Here is an 18353-nt window from a genome sequence, read left to right on the forward strand (position 1 = left end):
AATATTGGGCTTTATCTTCCTTTTGGCAATGGAAAGCATCATTTATATCACCACTCTATCTTTTGTAATAGTTAGTGTCCCAAGACCACGAACCCTAAATGATTCTTAATGCCTATCCTCTAGTTCCCATGGTTCTCATATCAGAATGAACAACTATTTGTTATTAAATTCTTTCCTTTTACTATTCATTTTGCATTTCAGCAGTTTCCTTCCTATTCTATATATAGAATCCTTATTTACCCAGTCTCTAATATCATATATATTCAATCTATTCTGGCTCTCAGCATCCTATTTTTTATTTTCCTGAAATGATTCCTTTTTCTTTGCTATTCGTTGGTACTAATGTATATGGTAGATATAGAGCCTATGCCTACCTCAGAAGATACCCAGAAGCTTTCCATTTTCCCTTCTGGCACAAGAATTGAATGTCATGCTAGGCTCTTGGGTTTTCTGTACATTAACACATGAGTCCACTCTTTGTTTCTATACTGAAAAATTCCTGAGTTCTTAACCTTGGAAGACAGAGCATTGGGGGAATCAAATCAACCTACTTTAGTATACCTAGGAAATACAGTTGTTCAAACAATCCATAAAGAGTTTCATATGGACTTTTGTTTACCGAAAGTAAACAGGTTTTGGGCAATTAGATGAATAGTTGGAACTCGATTGGTAGGGAGGATGGATTGATAAATGAACAAGTTCATGGAAGAACCTGAGAGAAAAGTAGGTGATGATGAGTGAGAAGGAATCAGTGAAATTAGGAAAATAGTGTAAGCTAGTTCCATTTAAATATGACATATCTGTATCAGAATGGTAAACTGTATTCACCTCTTCATTATTATTTATCAAAGGGATTATGATCGGGAACAGTTTGCTGACAACCAAATCCCACTGTTGGTAATAGGAACTAAACTGGACCAGATTCATGAAACTAAGCGCCATGAAGTTTTAACCAGGACTGCTTTCCTAGCTGAAGATTACAATGCAGAAGAGATTAATTTGGTGTGTATTTTCACAAATGCATGTTTGCATTACTAACAGGTAAAGGCAAACCAAAGACTTGGTCATGGTCTGTTGAAAGAAGCTTTATACTTGAAGTATGTGGTTTCTTTTCCAAAAGTAGTCAATATTGGAATCCATGTAAATCGATTGTCAGATGGGCACAGTGACTCTTGGCCTCTTTGTATGCCAAGCTCTTGGAAACTGAACAATTAGCACAGTGATCCTGAAATTGTCCATGTTCAAACTTTGTTTTATGAATAATGTAAATCATAGCTTTTCCATGAGAAGTTTTTTAAAAAATCACAACAAAATCAAAATAATTAAGGTCACTGACTGATACTGTACATTGATTATTCTTGCTTTAGGAAAGCCTCTTACTGTTTTGAACTGTAAAATATACTGTAAAGGGCAACCAAACCAATAAATGAAAAAAGTTATAAACTATTCTGTCAAAGTGCTTCATAAGCACCAATTTATATAAGCCTCTATATTTACAGAGTATTAAGTCCCTTCCTGAGATATCTTAATTAGAACTGAAGCTAGATGCTAACAAACCTAAGAAGCAATTCTCATATACGCCAATTAGTCTTACCCGGAGAAGGTTTCTAGCCAACAGTTTTAGTCTTGGTTTGTATGCCATTGTTCACAGGTAGGATATATGTAATTTGTTAACTGCATGGACATTCCTGATCTGTAGTGGTGGTGGTGCTATGATAACACAGGTTACTATCTATTGAGCACTTATTATGTGCCAAGCATTGTTATCATACTTTACATGGATTATCTCACATTGGCTCAGTAAGGTAGGTACTGTTGTTATCCCCATTTTAAAGTTGAAGAACAGCAGCAAAAAGAGATCAGACAACTTGACCAAAGTTTCAAAGGTCAAACCAGACATTCTCACTCCAGGGCCTGTGCTCTACAATTAAGTCCATTTTCTACTTAATTATCTTTCAATTAAAATTTAAAATTTTAGGGAAGTGGATCTGGCTCAATGGATAGAGATTCTGCCTGCTGTATTGGAGATCCAGGGTTCGATACCCAGGGCCTCCTGGCCCATGTGGCGAGCTTGCCTACGTGGCTTGCTCCACACGCACGAGTGTTGCCCCACACAGAGGTGCCCCTCATGCAAGGAGTGCAGCCCCGCACAGGAGAGCAGACCACCCAGGAGTTGTACCGCCCACACGGAGAGCTAATGCAGCAAGATGACACAACAAAAAAGAGACACAGAGAAGAAACAATGTGAGACGCAGTGAACTAGGGAGCTGAGGTGGAGCAAGAGAATGATCACCTCGCTCCCACTCCGGAGATGGGTTCCCGGAGCCACCTAATGAGAATACCACAGACACAGGAGAGCACACAGCAAATGGGCACAGAGATCAGACAACGGGGGAAGGGAGAAGAGAATAAGAAAAATAAATAAATTTAGAATTTTAGAGCTGAAAGAATTCTTAGAAATCATCTACACTAAAATTATCCAAGCCTGTCTGTATAATATTACCAAGAGTACCTGTGAGAATTTTTAATAACTTCTCCACAGCTAAGGCTTTTTTATTCATAAGGTCTGGAATGAAGATGAGGACTCTGTAGGTTTCACAAATGACTCAGGTGATTCTGATGTCCTTAATCTGTAAATCAACGTTTATGAACACTGTTTAATTCAGACTTGCTTCTACTCCCTTGACTGAGGTAGCTCTTGCCTACTATTCCATTGTTTTTTACATTCTCCTTTGCAGTGGAAAGTGTCCTTTCTCAGCTGCTGCCATGGAATATTTAATGTAAATGCTCCATGTATTCAGCAGTGGAGCAGGATACTCCAGAGAATTTTATATAAAATATATATCCTTGTCTGAGAATTGTTGAAGTTACTTTGTTTTTGTGTTATTTCCACAGGGAAATTTACCACTGGATATACTTCATTTGTTTCAGTGCTTACTTTTAATGTATTTCAGAATGTATCTATTTCCAGTGCCTGTGGGTTTCTGTGATCTAGATGATCTCGTTATATGATATTCCTGTTTTCCTTTGCAAAGGCAGGGCCATCTTTCATTAGTTAGCAAGACTATAGAGGTATTTAAGTGGTAAAACTTGAGAAATCACAGTCTAAAGAGAGTTCATGTATAACATATTTTTGATGTGCAGGCTCAAGAACACAGTAGAGACGAAAGGAAAGGGTTTTGAGGATGTAGATAAGAAAAACGGAAAAGGAAAATTGGGTAAGAGAGTTTCAAAAAGAGCAGTCAAAAATACTCAAGTGATTATAAAGCCTCAAGTAAGAACTAAAGGAACAATATTAATGCCAGAATCACATTGCTGTATGAATTTACTTAAAACTCTAGAAAAATAATATAATGTAAATATATAAATCAAAGGTGAAGTCCAACTTATCAAATATTTTATCTGAATAAATTTTAAATTGCTCAAATTATAAATAGGTGAAGGATTATTTCTTTTTTTTAATCCTGTTAGGCTTATTGTATCTAGTTCACATTTTTTCCTGTTACATGTTTACTTCAAAGTGATCACATGGAAGCACCTTCTCTAGTTAACATTCCTTTCTTAAATTGGACAGGCTATATAGAGGGTTTTAATTTTTAGACTCTACCTTCAGCCATGACCAATGGGAGATGGCTTTCTCTTACAGCTCTAAAATTCTTATCCTGAAATCATTGGGTTTCTCTATCCAGATCAACTTGAAATTGTGGAGCCACAGAACTAAGTATCAAGGGGGATCTGTTTATTGGTTTGCTCTTCATTTTAGTTTTTGTATTTTAATACTCATATTTAGCTCTATTTAGAATCAGCTTTAAAGTCTTTTGAGATTCTAATGACTGTGATCAATACTTGTTTTGTAAAACATATCTAACACAAGTCTAAGTCTCTGTTATATGCTCCAGCCACCTTAGAAATACATTCAAATGCTTCAAGTACAATAGATTGCAGGTTGATGTTTCAGTCTCTTTAGTCCATATATGGAATTACCCATATGTTAGGTGCTTTTGTGCTAGAAATTCAATTTGATAGCATTCTCTTACGATGAAGAGAGAAGGAAAGTAATATTTTAGTGCCAAATCTCTGCCAGTCAGACATTATCTCATTTAATTTTCACAAAAATCCTATGATATGGGTGTTGCTATCCCCATTTCAAAAATAAATAAGCTCAGCTTTAAAAGGTTTTAAGTATCCTAACCAATGTGACACAGCCTAGACGTGTTGGGAATGATAATTGGATTCATAGCTTGCTGACTCCAAGGCCCCCAATTTTTCTGGTATCCTGTGATGTTTGAAAATTTTGTTGTAGTGTCTTTAATTTTGGTTTTAAAGAATGTATTACAGTTTCTAACTAAAATTTAAATATAGGTTTGAGCCTTTAGATTTTGTATATGGATAAAAACAGGTGATTGTTACTGAATCTATCGGAAAGGCATCATGTGGACTTAGAGATTACAAAACAGGATCAGTGTGACAAAAATAATTTCAGTAATTTCCCAAGTGACATAGAGGGTTTACAACTGTAAGACAAGTATCATCCTTGCAAAGGAGCCTATGTAATATCCTTATAGTTTGTTCTTGGGCAGGATTTGACATAAACATCAAAATACTTTTATCTCTTGAGATGGCAAGTCAGTGGTGGAATTCTGGGAGAAAGGGTAGTAAGCCTTTAAGGTCTTAGCTCTACTAGTCATTGTAATGATTTAATGTGCCAGATCTTGCCTTTTCTAGTTTCCATTTTTTTCCTGTTTTTAAAAATCTTAATAAATAAAAAATCTATTGTTTATTATTATCAAGCACAGTTTTTTTGTGACCTGCCAAGAGTAAGATGTAGTGCCTTGTATTCATTCAGTGAGTGAGAAATCCCCGGCAACTGCTCTGTTTTTTTCTCCTCTAAACCCTTAATTTATGCTTCTTACTATTCATATGACCTGCATAGACTTAATTAATTGAGCACTGGTGAGTCAATAATACTAAATTTGAAGGATTTACTGTTTTTAATGCTCTATTTCTGATTTCTAGGGTAAATGTACGTAGGTCACCTCATTTGATTAGCACTTTATTTTTGTTATAAGTACAAAATTAGTGATATCTTCTTCCTTTATGAATTATTTGGTGATGAATATATTGATTCTGTATCTTCTAAAATTGCTTAAATGACAATAAATAAGTGACTTTATCTTCCTTTACCACTTTCCTCTTGCTTCAAGCATCATAATTTGAAACTATTTTAATATTTAATGAGTATTATGCCTAATACTTTACTTTTAAAATCTGGAACAGGAACAATAATGACTAACAAAGAGCTTATGTTTCCTGACTTTTAATTGTGAATTTTATGTTTTATCTTCTAGGATTGCACAAATCCACGGTATTTAGCTGCAGGTTCTTCCAATGCTGTCAAGCTTAGTAGGTTTTTTGATAAGGTAATGGCTTCAAATAAGGTTGTTTTTTTTTAAGATGTATTTATTTCTTTCTCTCCCCCCTCCCCCCCACCCCAGTTGTCTGTTCTGTGTGTCTGTTTGCTGCGTCGTCTTCTTTGTCTGCTTCTGTTGTTGTCAGCAGCACCAGAATCTGTATTTCTTTTTGTTCCATCATCTTGTTGTATATTTTTAAACTTAGTTTATATATATGAGAGTTTAAATTCTTTGTAGCATGTTATTTCCCTTTATTCCTTTGTCCTGAATATTGCTGACTGCATAATACCTGTTTTGATCCCTCTTATCTATTGGTATAGTTGCTCAAGGCCTACTGATGTATCTATTCCATCACCAGTGTTCTCTCAGCAAAGAGTGACAGCTACTAGATTTAAATAAGGTTTTTAAAAAGATACCTAATTTCCCTCCTTACACTGTTTCCCCGTTTTCTAGCTCTTTTTGTACTTATTCACCTCCAAAAGACCCTAAACTGGGGAAATTCTGCTTAAAGCCCTGAATTATTTTTGTTCTGCCAGCTATTAATACTTTCCACACTTAGAAAATTTAATTTGTAAGGCTATATTGTCATCTTCTTGATTTTCTTTTTCCCTATCAGTAACCTTTGCATTCCAGTTATTGCCTCTGTGCTAGTATCACCCTGGAATGAAAGTCCACCCTTTAATTTATCAGCCTACTGGTAAATTAGAACACTGTTTGTCTTTCCCTCACAAGGCCATATGCTGCATTGCACATAGTACTGACCAAGGTTGCTTGTCTGACCAATGTTAACATTGATTGCATAGTAAAGTAAAATAGGATGTATATCTGTACATAATGATGCAAAAGATTAATTTCTGTAATTTCCTTTTAATTATAGTCTCCAAAAAAAAAACATTTTCCCTCCTCATATTTCTTCATGAATCATTTTTCTTATAACAACTGAAAGTTGTAATATTTGGCCCTTTTGTCTATTATGTCACCATAAGATAAGTCCTTTCCTGTCCATGTTTAAAATTAGACTGTTCAGAAAATTTTACTTCATTGCAAAACTTCACAGCTGGTGTGGGATGAAAAGGTTATAGGTATGCTGAGATATTGACCCTTTCAGTTCTCAGAGCAACCAGAGCCCTGTAGCTAGGTGATTGGCAGCCTCTTCCATTTACCCAGTATGCTGTACAAATATTAGCATTTTCTAAACTTGGTATGCCATGAAATGAAAAATGTTGGGAAGCACTGCAAGGAACTAGATTTTCTTTTCTCACTGTTTTCGAACATAAAATATAACAACTTCCATTTGACTTAGATCCATGGTCCCCATCTGATTCAAAATTCTGTCCTTTAAGAGTAACATCTTATAGATCTGCATCTGACATGGAAAGATAAGTCATTTATTAATTTTGTAATGAAAAAATAAGATGTAATATATTATGGCCAAAGAGACAATGGGCTTATAGATTAGTGAGATGCAAGTTGTCAGGCAAGACTTTTTTAAAAAAACTTTATGAGGTGGAACTTAGTTGGATTTAAGGAAGGAGCAAGAGATGAGCAATGGCAAAAGGTTGTCTCAATCACAACATAAAAGAATGTGGATGAGGAGGTAGGCCAGACTTCCTGACTGAGGTGGTTACCTGAATCTAGGGGACTTTGCAGCTAAATATAGAGTTTTTTCCAGTTTTTTGTATACCAGATCTTCCAGAATTTAGTGCATTCCAAGAAAGAGTCCAACTCCTTCTCTACATTCTCTTGGCCAGTAGTAATTCCTCCTCACTCTAGAATGATAAGATTTTCCTGTCCTGTCATAGAGGAAAAGGAGTCAGTCCCTTCTTGGTTTTTCAGGGGGAGAGTATTTTGAGATTTACACTAATCATGAACCAGGTTTTCTGCCTCGGAGGCCAGTGAATGCAGCTTTGCTCTGTGTCTCTTATGGTTAAAAGCAACCCAGCCATAGTCTTCCAGATGGAAAGAGAGCTGGGTGATTTCACTGTCCGGTCTGGAATAAGATAATCTACTCTCATTCAGAGCAGTTCTTAGCTTCATCACTCTAGAGTTGCATGTCATAAGAGTTCATTTCCAGCCAATCTATATTCTTATCTGATTAACTTTTCTTACTACAGCAGCTCTATATAAAGAAAATAATAGTGCCTCTACAATCATTGCAGTTTCTCAAGCGTTTCTTAAGTGTTGAAAGAGAATTAATGATTTTTTAAAAGTGTTTTCACTATCCAAAAATATGATGCTTTTAAACATATTATGTTAGGACCTATATTTTGAGGGTTTTTTTTTAGTAGTGGTGATGGATTTGTGCAGATCCATCTACTGCTTTACCTTGTTTCTTCTCTGACCAAATATAGACAATTCTGAAACTACTGAATTAATGGTGCACACTGGTCCATAAAAAGAAGCTAATTTACTCTTTTTAGTGTTGTGCCATCTGTCTACATTGATAACCTACAAAATTTATCACTGTTAACTGCAGAGATATGGCAGTGTACTACATTAATTACACAGTCACCTCTTTAGCACAAGAATAGCTGTACTGTTGTCATAGGCGAGTGCTTTAGTTTTTTTCTTTTTGGTCACTTGTGATAATTTTCCTTTGAGGGGCGAATGCTAGGAAACTTAGAGCCAAATTTCCTACCTACTTGGGATGTTATATCTTTGGTTTCTTCTTTTCATTCTCTGGTTATTTAGTTGTTTCTGTTCATTTAGTTTTTGATCTGTTATTAATGTTTTCTGGAAGACTTCCACAATCCTGATCACAGTATCAGATTTTAATTCACTGTATTAAATGCCAAAAGCTATTCAAAGACTCTGTTTTGGATATAAGCCTTTTAGTGACCATTACAGTTAGTTACTTTTTCCAGGTATATATTCCTCAGTGTATACTGAGCCCTTAAACTCTTTCTCTATTTGTTTCTTACAGGTCATAGAGAAAAGATACTTTTTAAGAGAGAATAATCAGGTTGGTATCTATCTTTTCTTGATAAAATGGAGTCTTAAATCTGGAAGTGATTTCCAAATTTATTTTCAGAAGTAGTTTTAAAAAGTGTGGAGAAGCCCCCTTGTAGGCACAAGCAACTGTTTTCTTCCATCCTGTTAAATACAGTAGGAGGGAAAGGGAGAAATAAAGGTCTCAGAAACAAGAAGAAACCTGGAATAAGTTTACATTATAAAATAATGAAAGGAAATGATTTGCAGAGGCTCCAACTGTATATTTCCAGAGTCTACCACAATGGCAATAATTCATATAAAACTCTAATAGGTAAATATTATGAGACTCACCTTCATCCTCTCTGATTTAAAAATGACACTATCACCAATTTGTTGACAAATATTTTCCATTTTGGTAGAATTTATTGTCATTTTTTTTTAATATTTATTTATTATTATTATTATTTTTTAATTACATTAAAAAAAATATATGAGGTCCCATTCAACCCCACCGCCCCCGCCCCCCACTCCCCCCACAGCAACACTCTCTCCCATCATCGTGATACATCCATTGCACCTGGTAAGTTCATCTCTGAGCATCACTGCACCCCATAGTCAATGGTCCACATCATAGCCCAGACTCTCTCACGTTCCATCCAGTGGGCCCTGGGGGGATCTACAGTGTCCCGTAATTGTCCGTGAAGCACTATCCAGGACAACTCCACGTCCTGAAAACGCCTCCACATCTCATCTCTTCCTCCCGTTCCCCACACCCAGCAGCCCCCATGGCTACCGTTCCCACACCCATTTCACATTTCCTCTGTGGACATTGGATTGGTTGTGTCCATTGCACACCTATGTCAAGTGAGGGCTTAGATTCCACATGGGTACTGGATGCACTCTTCCCGCTTCTAGTTGTAGACACTCTAGGCTCCATGTTGTGGTGGTTGACCTTCTTCAACTCCATGTTAGCTGAGTGGAGTAAGTCCAATAAGTCAAAGTGTAGGAGCTGAAGTCTGTTGAGGCTCTGGGCCTGGGTGTCATATTATCAGTCCAGAGATTCAAATCCCCTACATATATCTTAAACTCAGCACCAACTACAATTCCAATGAAGTAGCATGCAAGTCTTGTGAAAAGAGATCCCCTCTGAGTCCATTTCCATCACGCAGAAACACCAGCTCCAAAGAAGGGCCATCTGTCATGGCAGTGAACCCCTTCTGCCATGACCATAGAACCCGTGGGTCTCTTTATCCCTCAAAAGAACCAATACCTGGGGTTGTATCTACCTTATCTGTCTCTTAGACTCTGTTCAGTTGTACATAGGGGTATTCCTTCTGACAACCTCCAGACTCTTTTTTAGAGACTCACAGCCTTATAATCTCTTATTGTCATTTTTAAGCTTCAATGATTTCCCAAGTAAAATCTCTAAAAGCTTTTTTCTTTAAAGAACAACAGGAGGACATACCGAAACAGAAAATAAGGGAAAAGATTTTTAAAGGCTGTTAGCATTTGAACTCTTCCTGCTTTGACTCAATGTGATTATCTTTCTTTCCTACAGATTCCAGGTTTTCCTGATCGAAAAAGGTTTGGGGGAGGAACATTAAAGACCCTTCATTATGACTGAATTACGCTCATCCTTTAGAAGAGTGAGCAAGCAGTGGTGGTTTTTCACAGCTTTTCTCTTGCTGTGTCAATTATTAACATCTCAGCCTTTTAACAAAATCATCTTAAAATGTCACCCTTCAGCCTCACCCTCTAATGGAAAAATGAAAGGAAGTAAAAAGGTGGAAGGTCTAGACTTTGTCCCCATTCTCTCCATTCCTCACCTTTCTGTTCCCGTTTACAGATTATGTAAAAGCCTTGTGGAAATATGAGAAGTTATCAAAATGGTGCAGTAAATGAGCAGTGACAGAGCGCTGCAGAGAAAATTTACTCTTGCCTAGAACTGCAAGGTTTTTAATGGGTCTGTAATTTTCCCACAGTCATTGCTGAAGGTTTAATTAAGTACTTCAAAAATGTATCTCTATTGTTTTACCTTCTTGAGGGGAAAGGTTATGTTAACCAGCTCTAAGTTGTCCACCCCAAACAATCTCTTTGTCATTTTCGAAGAAGCAAAATGGTGTTATTTAATTGTCTCCACCCTCATCACATACTGGGATGCCTAATAATAGCAACCCTTGTCTGCCTCTCTTTCTCTCCTTTGCAAATGGCTTAGTGGCTGGAAGAGGCAGACTAATAGCTGAAGTTAAATATAAATACAGATTAATAATACATAGAGAACAGCAGTACCAGAAAAAAAGAATTCTGTGAGAAATTGACAGCTCACTAAATCCTTCACTCTTTAGGTTACAGCTGCCTGCAGTCTTTACTGTTTCTGTTTTGGAAATAAGTAGGGTGAAATCTGAGACCTGCAGAACATCAGTAAGAGAAATTTACAGCCTCTTGAATTTTATATTTTTTGAAGAAAAAGTCAACTCCTGAAATGTCCCTTAAAATGTAGTCAGTAAACTAAGAAAACTGTTCTTTGTGTCTACAATGTTTTTATGGAGAGAAGTAAAAATAAGTTTCACACAAACACATTTGCATGAATTATGGAGTAGAATTCTTAGATTCCATAATCACCCCAATAATACATTTACTTTCACATTGGGTTTATTTATGTGTTTGGAATGGGTTTTGCTTAAGGAGGTCGAGTTTTGGGAGGATGGTGCATGTGTATGCATAATTGTTCATTGTTATTTTTTTATTCTTTTTTTTTTTTTTGCTTGTTTAATTCTCTCTGCCCCAGTACTTCCTTACTAAATAAACGTTTCTAAAAACTCAGATTTGCTGCCTTATTCAACTCCTTATTACCCATATTCTCTCCCTGGCTCTGCTGTTGGTCTCTGCACGCCTAATTTTGCTCATATTAAAGAAAAATAATAAATATACAGTTTCACTTTCTCATTTCAAAACTAGGGAATAAAAACTAAATTCACTCTATTCCATTTTAATTAAATTTCAGAGGTACCCTGGAAATCAAGGTATACTAAAAGAGGATATTAAAATAAGAATATTAGAGGTTACTTTTAGAAAGGCAGTCTTGGGAATTTGAAAAAGGATTTTAAAGCACTTTTCATCAGCTAGAATATTCTGTCTGTCTTCACCTCCTCCCCCATAAGACTTAACCCTCATTTCTTTTTTTACATAATGGAGAGCTATGCAAATCATGATCTCTGTGAAATTTGGCACAAGTGTGTTGTGGCAGAAGCTGTATAGTTAGTATGTAGAAGTCCAAATGCATACACAGGGACCTAAACCAGCTAAAGTTCTTTGTGTTTCTCTTTTTAAAAACAAATTAATAACTACTTTTCTCCTTTCTTCCTCTTTCTTTCCTTTAGTGAAAAATACTCATCCCAGTTTGTTATTTTCCCCCTTATTAAAAAAATAATAAAAATAACCCCTCATTGATCACTCCACAGTCAACTTTGGAAAATTAACAATACTCCTCAAACTCCATCCTCTCGTTGCCAGGCTTTATTCCCTGACTTATATTTTCTAAGAAAAAATAATTTTTAATAACTAAGGTAAATTTGTTGCAAGTAGACAGTAGTAAAATAAGACATTTTCCCAAATGAATATTAGCCAAAGTTCTTCAAAAAGAATGTTTTGCTACATAATTTTTTTATTAGAGAAGTTGTGAGTTTGCAATACAATCATGCATAATGTGCAGAGTTTCCCGTATATCACCCCTCCAACAAAACCTTACATTGTTGTGGAACATTTCTTCCACAGTATAAAAGAATAAGATCAGACCCTTACCACTATGGTCCATAGTATACACATGGTATATTTTTTCCACATACCCCATATTATTACTATATATTAGTATTGTATATTTGTTATAGTTCATGAGAAAACACTCATATTTGTACTGTTGACCACAGTCCATCTTCCATCACATGGTTCACTGTGTTAAACAGTCCTATGCCTGGTACATTCTATCCAAAGTGTATACCCAGTGGCTCTCATTTTCATCACAGAGTTGTGTAGTCGTTGTCTCAGTAACCCTAAACCACCCCTTTCAGCCGCAATCCCATTTTTAAACCAGCCATGTTAGTTATACTCACTATAATGTGTTACCATCAACTCTACTCATTTCTGCACTTTCTCAGTTGAGACATTTTTGCTCAGGCTTCCTAAGAACTCATAAATTTTACTTATAGATAATAAGTGTAAATGCCAAAGTACTTTGCAAAATGTGTCCATTAAATCTTTAATTTTCCTACTTTTTTGATAGGACGAGTTGCTAGCAATAGATTTTTTTCCTGTTGTGATTTAGATCTCTATTCAGTGTTCTTACTCTTTGTAGAGGTGACCAGATTGTGAAGGCAAATGGCCACTCATCTGTTCCTCTGATGGCAGGACCCTTAGTTAGGATCCAGTGTTTGGGCTGACCTCTCCACCTGAATGCTGTAAGAAAACCTGCCCCCAAAGGGGTTGATCCTTTACATGTCAGCTTTAGCTTGGATTCTCTAAAGTCCCCAAACTCAATGCATCTGTGATATAATTCAGGTGCCCTGACACTTATTTCTCTGTCCATTCTGAAAATAGACTGCATGGGACTGATAGACTGGGTTGTAAGACTGAGATGAAGAGCTAATCGCTGCTGTAATCAGAGCTTTTGAGTCTTCAGTAGTGTGTTGGTCTAGCACCATGGAGGGCCTTGTGTGAGTATTTTTAAAATGTTGGTTTAAGTGCATTTTTTAAAGCACAAGTAGCAATCTCTTTTAAGAAGTTTGAAGATCTAACAGGATGTCTGCTTTGACTTAAAATGTTAAAATTCAAAGGTTACTGTTTGGAGGAAGGAGGAGAAGGAAATAAAAAATTCATTTTTCTTCCCATAGTCCCAAAGCCAAGTGAGCTGAATAGGGATGTACCATATAGAGTAGGAAAGAGATCTGGCTTCCAGTTATAGTTAGACTACACTTCCATTTAAAGAGTTGAGCCCAGGCTTACAAACTTTAAAGTACCTAAAAATCCCCTGAAGGGTTGTTTAAAATGCAGGTGCCAGGATTTCCATGCTCCCTACCCCTTCTCAAGATTCTGATTCCATATGTATGGGATAGCCCAGGATTTTACGTTTTTAACAGACCAGATGATTCTGATGCATGAAGTCCAGGGCCCACCGTTTGAGAAAGACTATTTGTCGGAGTCACGGACCTGAAGGGTATTGGGAATGAAAGAGAGATTGGGATCAGGGGATCTGCGAGCATTGAAGCCTCAATCTCATCAGACAAGTTTATTAATCTCAGGGGCTTCTTTATATACCCCAAGCAACCGTGAGAACCAGCAACTATCCTAGCTAACTATTCCCATAACTTCATTAATGAAAACAGTGTGCAGTGGATAAGATAGTAACTAAAGCCCAAGATGGTTCTATTATGTTATTGAAACAAGTATACTCATAAATCTTGTTGCCGAGGTTACTTGAGATATCAAGTCTGGGTTCTGCTGGAATGTTATGTTTCCCAGAGAGATTAGCCACCTGCACGTATATCTCTAGGGACAGCATGACCCAGTGGTCAGAAAGTAACTTGCTACCATGGAAACAGCATGCCTTTGTTTCCCACAACTATTAAACTCCTTTCAAAAAGTATAGAATGCATGGCACGTTGACTCTACTCTATGAGCACCTATTAGCAAAAGTTTGATACCAAACAAAAGCGGGTTATTGCCCCATGCACTCATTAATGGCCAATTCTGAAGAAAGATGTTGTTTGCACATAGCAGAGGAGGTCAGTGGCCTAAGGGCCCAAAAACTGCCTGGAACTGCAGTGACTAATCTGATAGTTTTATAATATCCAGGCTTAAATTTTATGTTAATGAGTAATTAGGGTGGGGCTGGCTCCGGTTCCTTCATTAAACATGAAGAGGCTGAACAGGGTGTGTGGGATGGTGAGTACAAAGGTATTAACAATCACAAAACAACCATCAGATCAAAGCATCTGGGAATAGGGGGTTACAGAATAGGAGTCAGTTAACAAAATTTTTCTTATGGATTTCAAACAGGAGAGTTGAGTCGTTATTTCAATAGAAATGTTCATATATAAGGGTAAGAACCAGCTGAAATAATCATCATAATAACAGGTCTTAATTAGAAATGACTGTACACAAAGGTAAGATCCGCTGGAGTAATCATCACAATGGCAAGTTTTTAGTTGAAAATGACCATGTACAAAGAGTGAGGTTGGTTTAGCCTGTTTCAGTCATTTCCGATATTAACCTTGGCTATTTTATAATATACTGGAAGTAAAAGGCATCTATATAATATTCAGTAATTAAAATTGTTAATTCTTAACTTTTGGTTACAAGTTAATCAAAGTTCATCTTTGGCTGCATGTACATGATCTTACCTTAATGAAATGAACTGAGCCATTCCAGTCCTCTCAAGCCTGCACCTGCCAAAGCAAGCAGGAGGTGATTGTCACACCCTCTGCATGTGTCTTAGTTTGCTGAAGGCTGCCAATGCAATATACAAAAAAGGGTTGGCTTTTTTAATAGGGATTTAATAGGGTAAAAGCTTACAGTTCCAAGACTGTGAAAATGTCCAAATCAAGACATCAAGAGATCCTGTCTCACAAAGTTGCAGATATGGATGATCAGGCACATGTCAGTGTTATCTAAAGAGGTTTTCTATCAGAATTCTATCAGAATTCTTCCCAAATCCTGGGGAATGTGACACTCCACCCTCTGTACAGCTTGGGGCAGTAGCACTCTCCCTGAAAAACCAGGTTGAAGGCCCACCCTTTTCAAATGCCAACTCATCCTTTCTGCACACATGGATGGGGTCCATCTTGGCTAGAGCAGATGTCTTAAGTCCAGACCTCAGCTTCCGTGGTTTTGCCCTTGAAGTCATTTTTCCTTCAATCTCTCCTTTTTCTGCCTGGCAATGGTCCTGTTCATACAGATTTCACAAAAATTGAGTTGGTATTGAATGCTGAAAACAGGAGTCCAAGTTGTCAGACAGTAAGACTTTCCACAAATCCTTCCTGGGTAACTTCTGGATAACATGGCTAATCCCATGTTCAGTTAAATCCTCACGTGGGGCTCTATTCTCTTGGGGCTCACTTTCTGGAAGCTTGGAGTTTCCCAAACCATCAACTTCTGGTGTCTTTGTGCCCAGCAGTTCAGTTCTCAGCTTATCCCTTTCTTCTTGCATTTTGCTATAAGCTGCAAGGAGAAGCCAGGCTGCGCTTTTCACATTTAGTTTGGAAATCTCAGCTAAACAGGAAATGTTTCTTTGATGTACTAATTCCATTTTTATTAGCACCACTCTCTTCCCTTCTAGTGTATCTATCCCTAATCAGTGCCTCACCATCTTATACGCAGCTCCCCTCTTGTAACGTGTTTACTTTTTCAGCTGGCTGGCTGCTAAGCTTTACCAAAGTCATCAGTAAGGCTAAAGAACAGAATCCCTAAACTCCAACCAAGATGTAAAACCTTGCCCAGTACCATCAAGTACATCAGATAATCTATCAGTTCCATCTTTTTCATGGAGTCATCTGGCCTGGAGTCCTCCATCCTTTAGGTCCATTCTGGAGTGATTGCTTTATAGGCCTTGGCGCTTCCTTCACATTGCCATGTAAAAACCCCATTTCCTGGATGTAATATTTTCTACTTACTTGATGTGGGTCCGTGGTCTTCAAGCAGAGATAGGTACTAGTATCCCCTCCAGGAGGTACATGGGCATAGATAGTTTTAAGTAACTCATTTTCCAGATCATCAGTTTCCAAATGTATGTATGGTATGTATGCTCAAGAATATATATTGTTCTTATTTCCCACTTCTACTTTCACAATCACCCAATTCCCATTACAGAAAAGAAATATCTCACTTTTAGAACAATAGTATTATGGTATATCACCCGATATTCTACATGTCTTGAGGATGCCAATAAAGGTACAATTGTAAACATTTGTTTTATTTAAGAACATTGCCCATTCTACTCCCCAGGATTAAAACAAAATATAAAGCTGTTAAGGAAAAGTCCCTGAGAAGAAAACTTTGGTAAGGAACATTGTGGCACCTTCTTTCATAGTAAGCCTTCTTGCCTGGGGTCTATCAGAATATCAAAATAACATTTTTACTCAAAAGTAATTAAATAAAAATTAACACTTTTATTTTCTCCACCCTTTCTGAGTAAATGAGTTAGACAAAGCACCTCTAAGTGAAAGACAAACTTTCAATTAAAGTGAGTGATTCTAATGGCTGGGTAACAAATATTTTTGCAAATCAGGTTCCCAATTATTTGCTTTTAACAGAATTAAAGGAGATCCTAATCCACTTGTTGACTGACAGAGCATTAAAAATTATGTTTAATGATAGATCGCTAGGTGATTTTTGGTATTTAATTTGGAAGGAGAAGTGAGGGATATTACTATAACAAAACTCTACTTAGTTATGGAAACAAGTTTTCTCAATATTTCTATTTGTAAAACTGAAAAATAGGACCAAAGTTGATGCAGAATCCTATCTCATTTTAGAAATAAAAATTAGAAATAAGTATTAATCATCCATGGATATATGAATTAATTGGGACAGGGGGAGCCCCATCCATCTCATTAACAGATGAATGTCCAAAAAATAAAGATTTTACTTTTTTAGATTATCAAAATGTATAGTGTTTATGGGCCACTGACCTAGAGAAGAATACTCAGACTCCTGTCTGGAAGGTAAAACACTTGCTTATAGCATTCTCGGAGTGCAGTGGGAGAAGGGAGCTGGCAGTTTCATCATTAAGCAAACTTTCTTTTATTTATTACACTGGATTTGAATCCACTTCCAACCCCCTGATGTCTCTGTGTCCAGAATCCGGAACTTCTCTTACAGAGGTTCTGCAGAGAAGAAGCCCATTTTGTGCTACCATCTTGGAGAAGCAGACATTTGCTGTTTGCAATTCCTGCTTCTTTCCAGGTTCTCTGCCTCACACATTCTCCATGTCAAATCACTAAATTCATCTTCCTCTGCCTGATTTTTAGCAACTGTTTTTGTTGTTCACAGTTTTGATATTGTGGTTCTGCCCTAGTCCAGTAAATGTTGATCTTGTCCCTACACACCATATACTCTTTTCACTGGGTGTCTTTCTGCATGCTGACTGCTCTTCCCAGAAGGTCCTCTCTTCAGATGTCTACCAAAACTCTCCCCCTCTGTAGTAGTTTGATATTATTGATGAATTCCAAAAAGAACTCTTGGATTATGTTTGTAAACTGGTCTTTTCCTCTGGGCATATTAGAGTGTATTGGATTCAGAGGTTTTACTGACTCTGGAGGCATCTGGCCTTTCTCGCTCCCATGGCCCAGTATGTCATGGCTGGCCTCCTTTTGGGGGCCACTTACCACCATCTTCTTTATCCTTTTAATGGGACTATGTATCTTAACTTCTAAGTTTATTTCTTCCAGAATCAATGCCTTCCAGAACAAGGTATTAGTCTTGTGGGGATTCCATCCATTTCCAAGCAAGGTGCCACACACACCTTCCCTCAACCACAATAGAATAGCCAGAGAGCTTCACACCCTATCAGGCAAGGTCTACTGCCCCTAACCAGCAGAAAGCAGCTGTAGAAGAATGGCCATCGCCCTTCAACTTCCCCTTAAGAATAAGTGTGTAAATTCTATGAGGGGGACGTTGAGGCAGCTTAGTATAGAGAAAGAGGAAAGACAGCTGGGACCTAGCAGAGAACATAGCCATGAGACCCTACCCAGAAACCCTCTGAGAGAAGGCCACTACTAAGAACAAACCTGGAACAACCCTGCCAAGACCCTGGGCTCAAGAGAAAGCTCCAGTTGCCCTGGATGGTGCTTCAGAGGTAATCACCAGACATTGTAAATCCTCACAGGGCCCACTGGATGGAATGGAGGAGAGTATGGGTCATGATGTGAACCATTGTCTATGAGGTGCAGAGGTGCCCAAAGATGTACTTACCAAATCCAATGGATGTGTCATGATGATGGGAACGAGTGTTGTTGGGGG

The 18353-nt window shown here is 37.4% G+C and overlaps 1 protein-coding gene across 1 annotated transcript in view; it reads left to right on the plus strand.

The window, feature by feature from the left end:
- RABL3 (RAB, member of RAS oncogene family like 3) overlaps positions 1–11165 on the plus strand; it is a 51325-nt gene extending 40160 nt beyond the window's left edge. The window contains exons 5-8 of the mRNA XM_004480762.5: positions 852–1002; positions 5349–5420; positions 8335–8373; positions 9901–11165. Of these exons, the coding sequence (XP_004480819.1) occupies positions 852–1002; positions 5349–5420; positions 8335–8373; positions 9901–9966 (328 nt within the window). The 3' untranslated portion in view covers positions 9967–11165. The remainder of the gene's footprint in view (positions 1–851; positions 1003–5348; positions 5421–8334; positions 8374–9900) is intronic.
- The last annotated feature ends 7188 nt before the right edge of the window (positions 11166–18353 follow it).

Source organism: Dasypus novemcinctus, chromosome 4 (assembly GCF_030445035.2).
Source record: "Dasypus novemcinctus isolate mDasNov1 chromosome 4, mDasNov1.1.hap2, whole genome shotgun sequence".
NCBI lineage: Eukaryota > Metazoa > Chordata > Mammalia > Cingulata > Dasypodidae > Dasypus > Dasypus novemcinctus.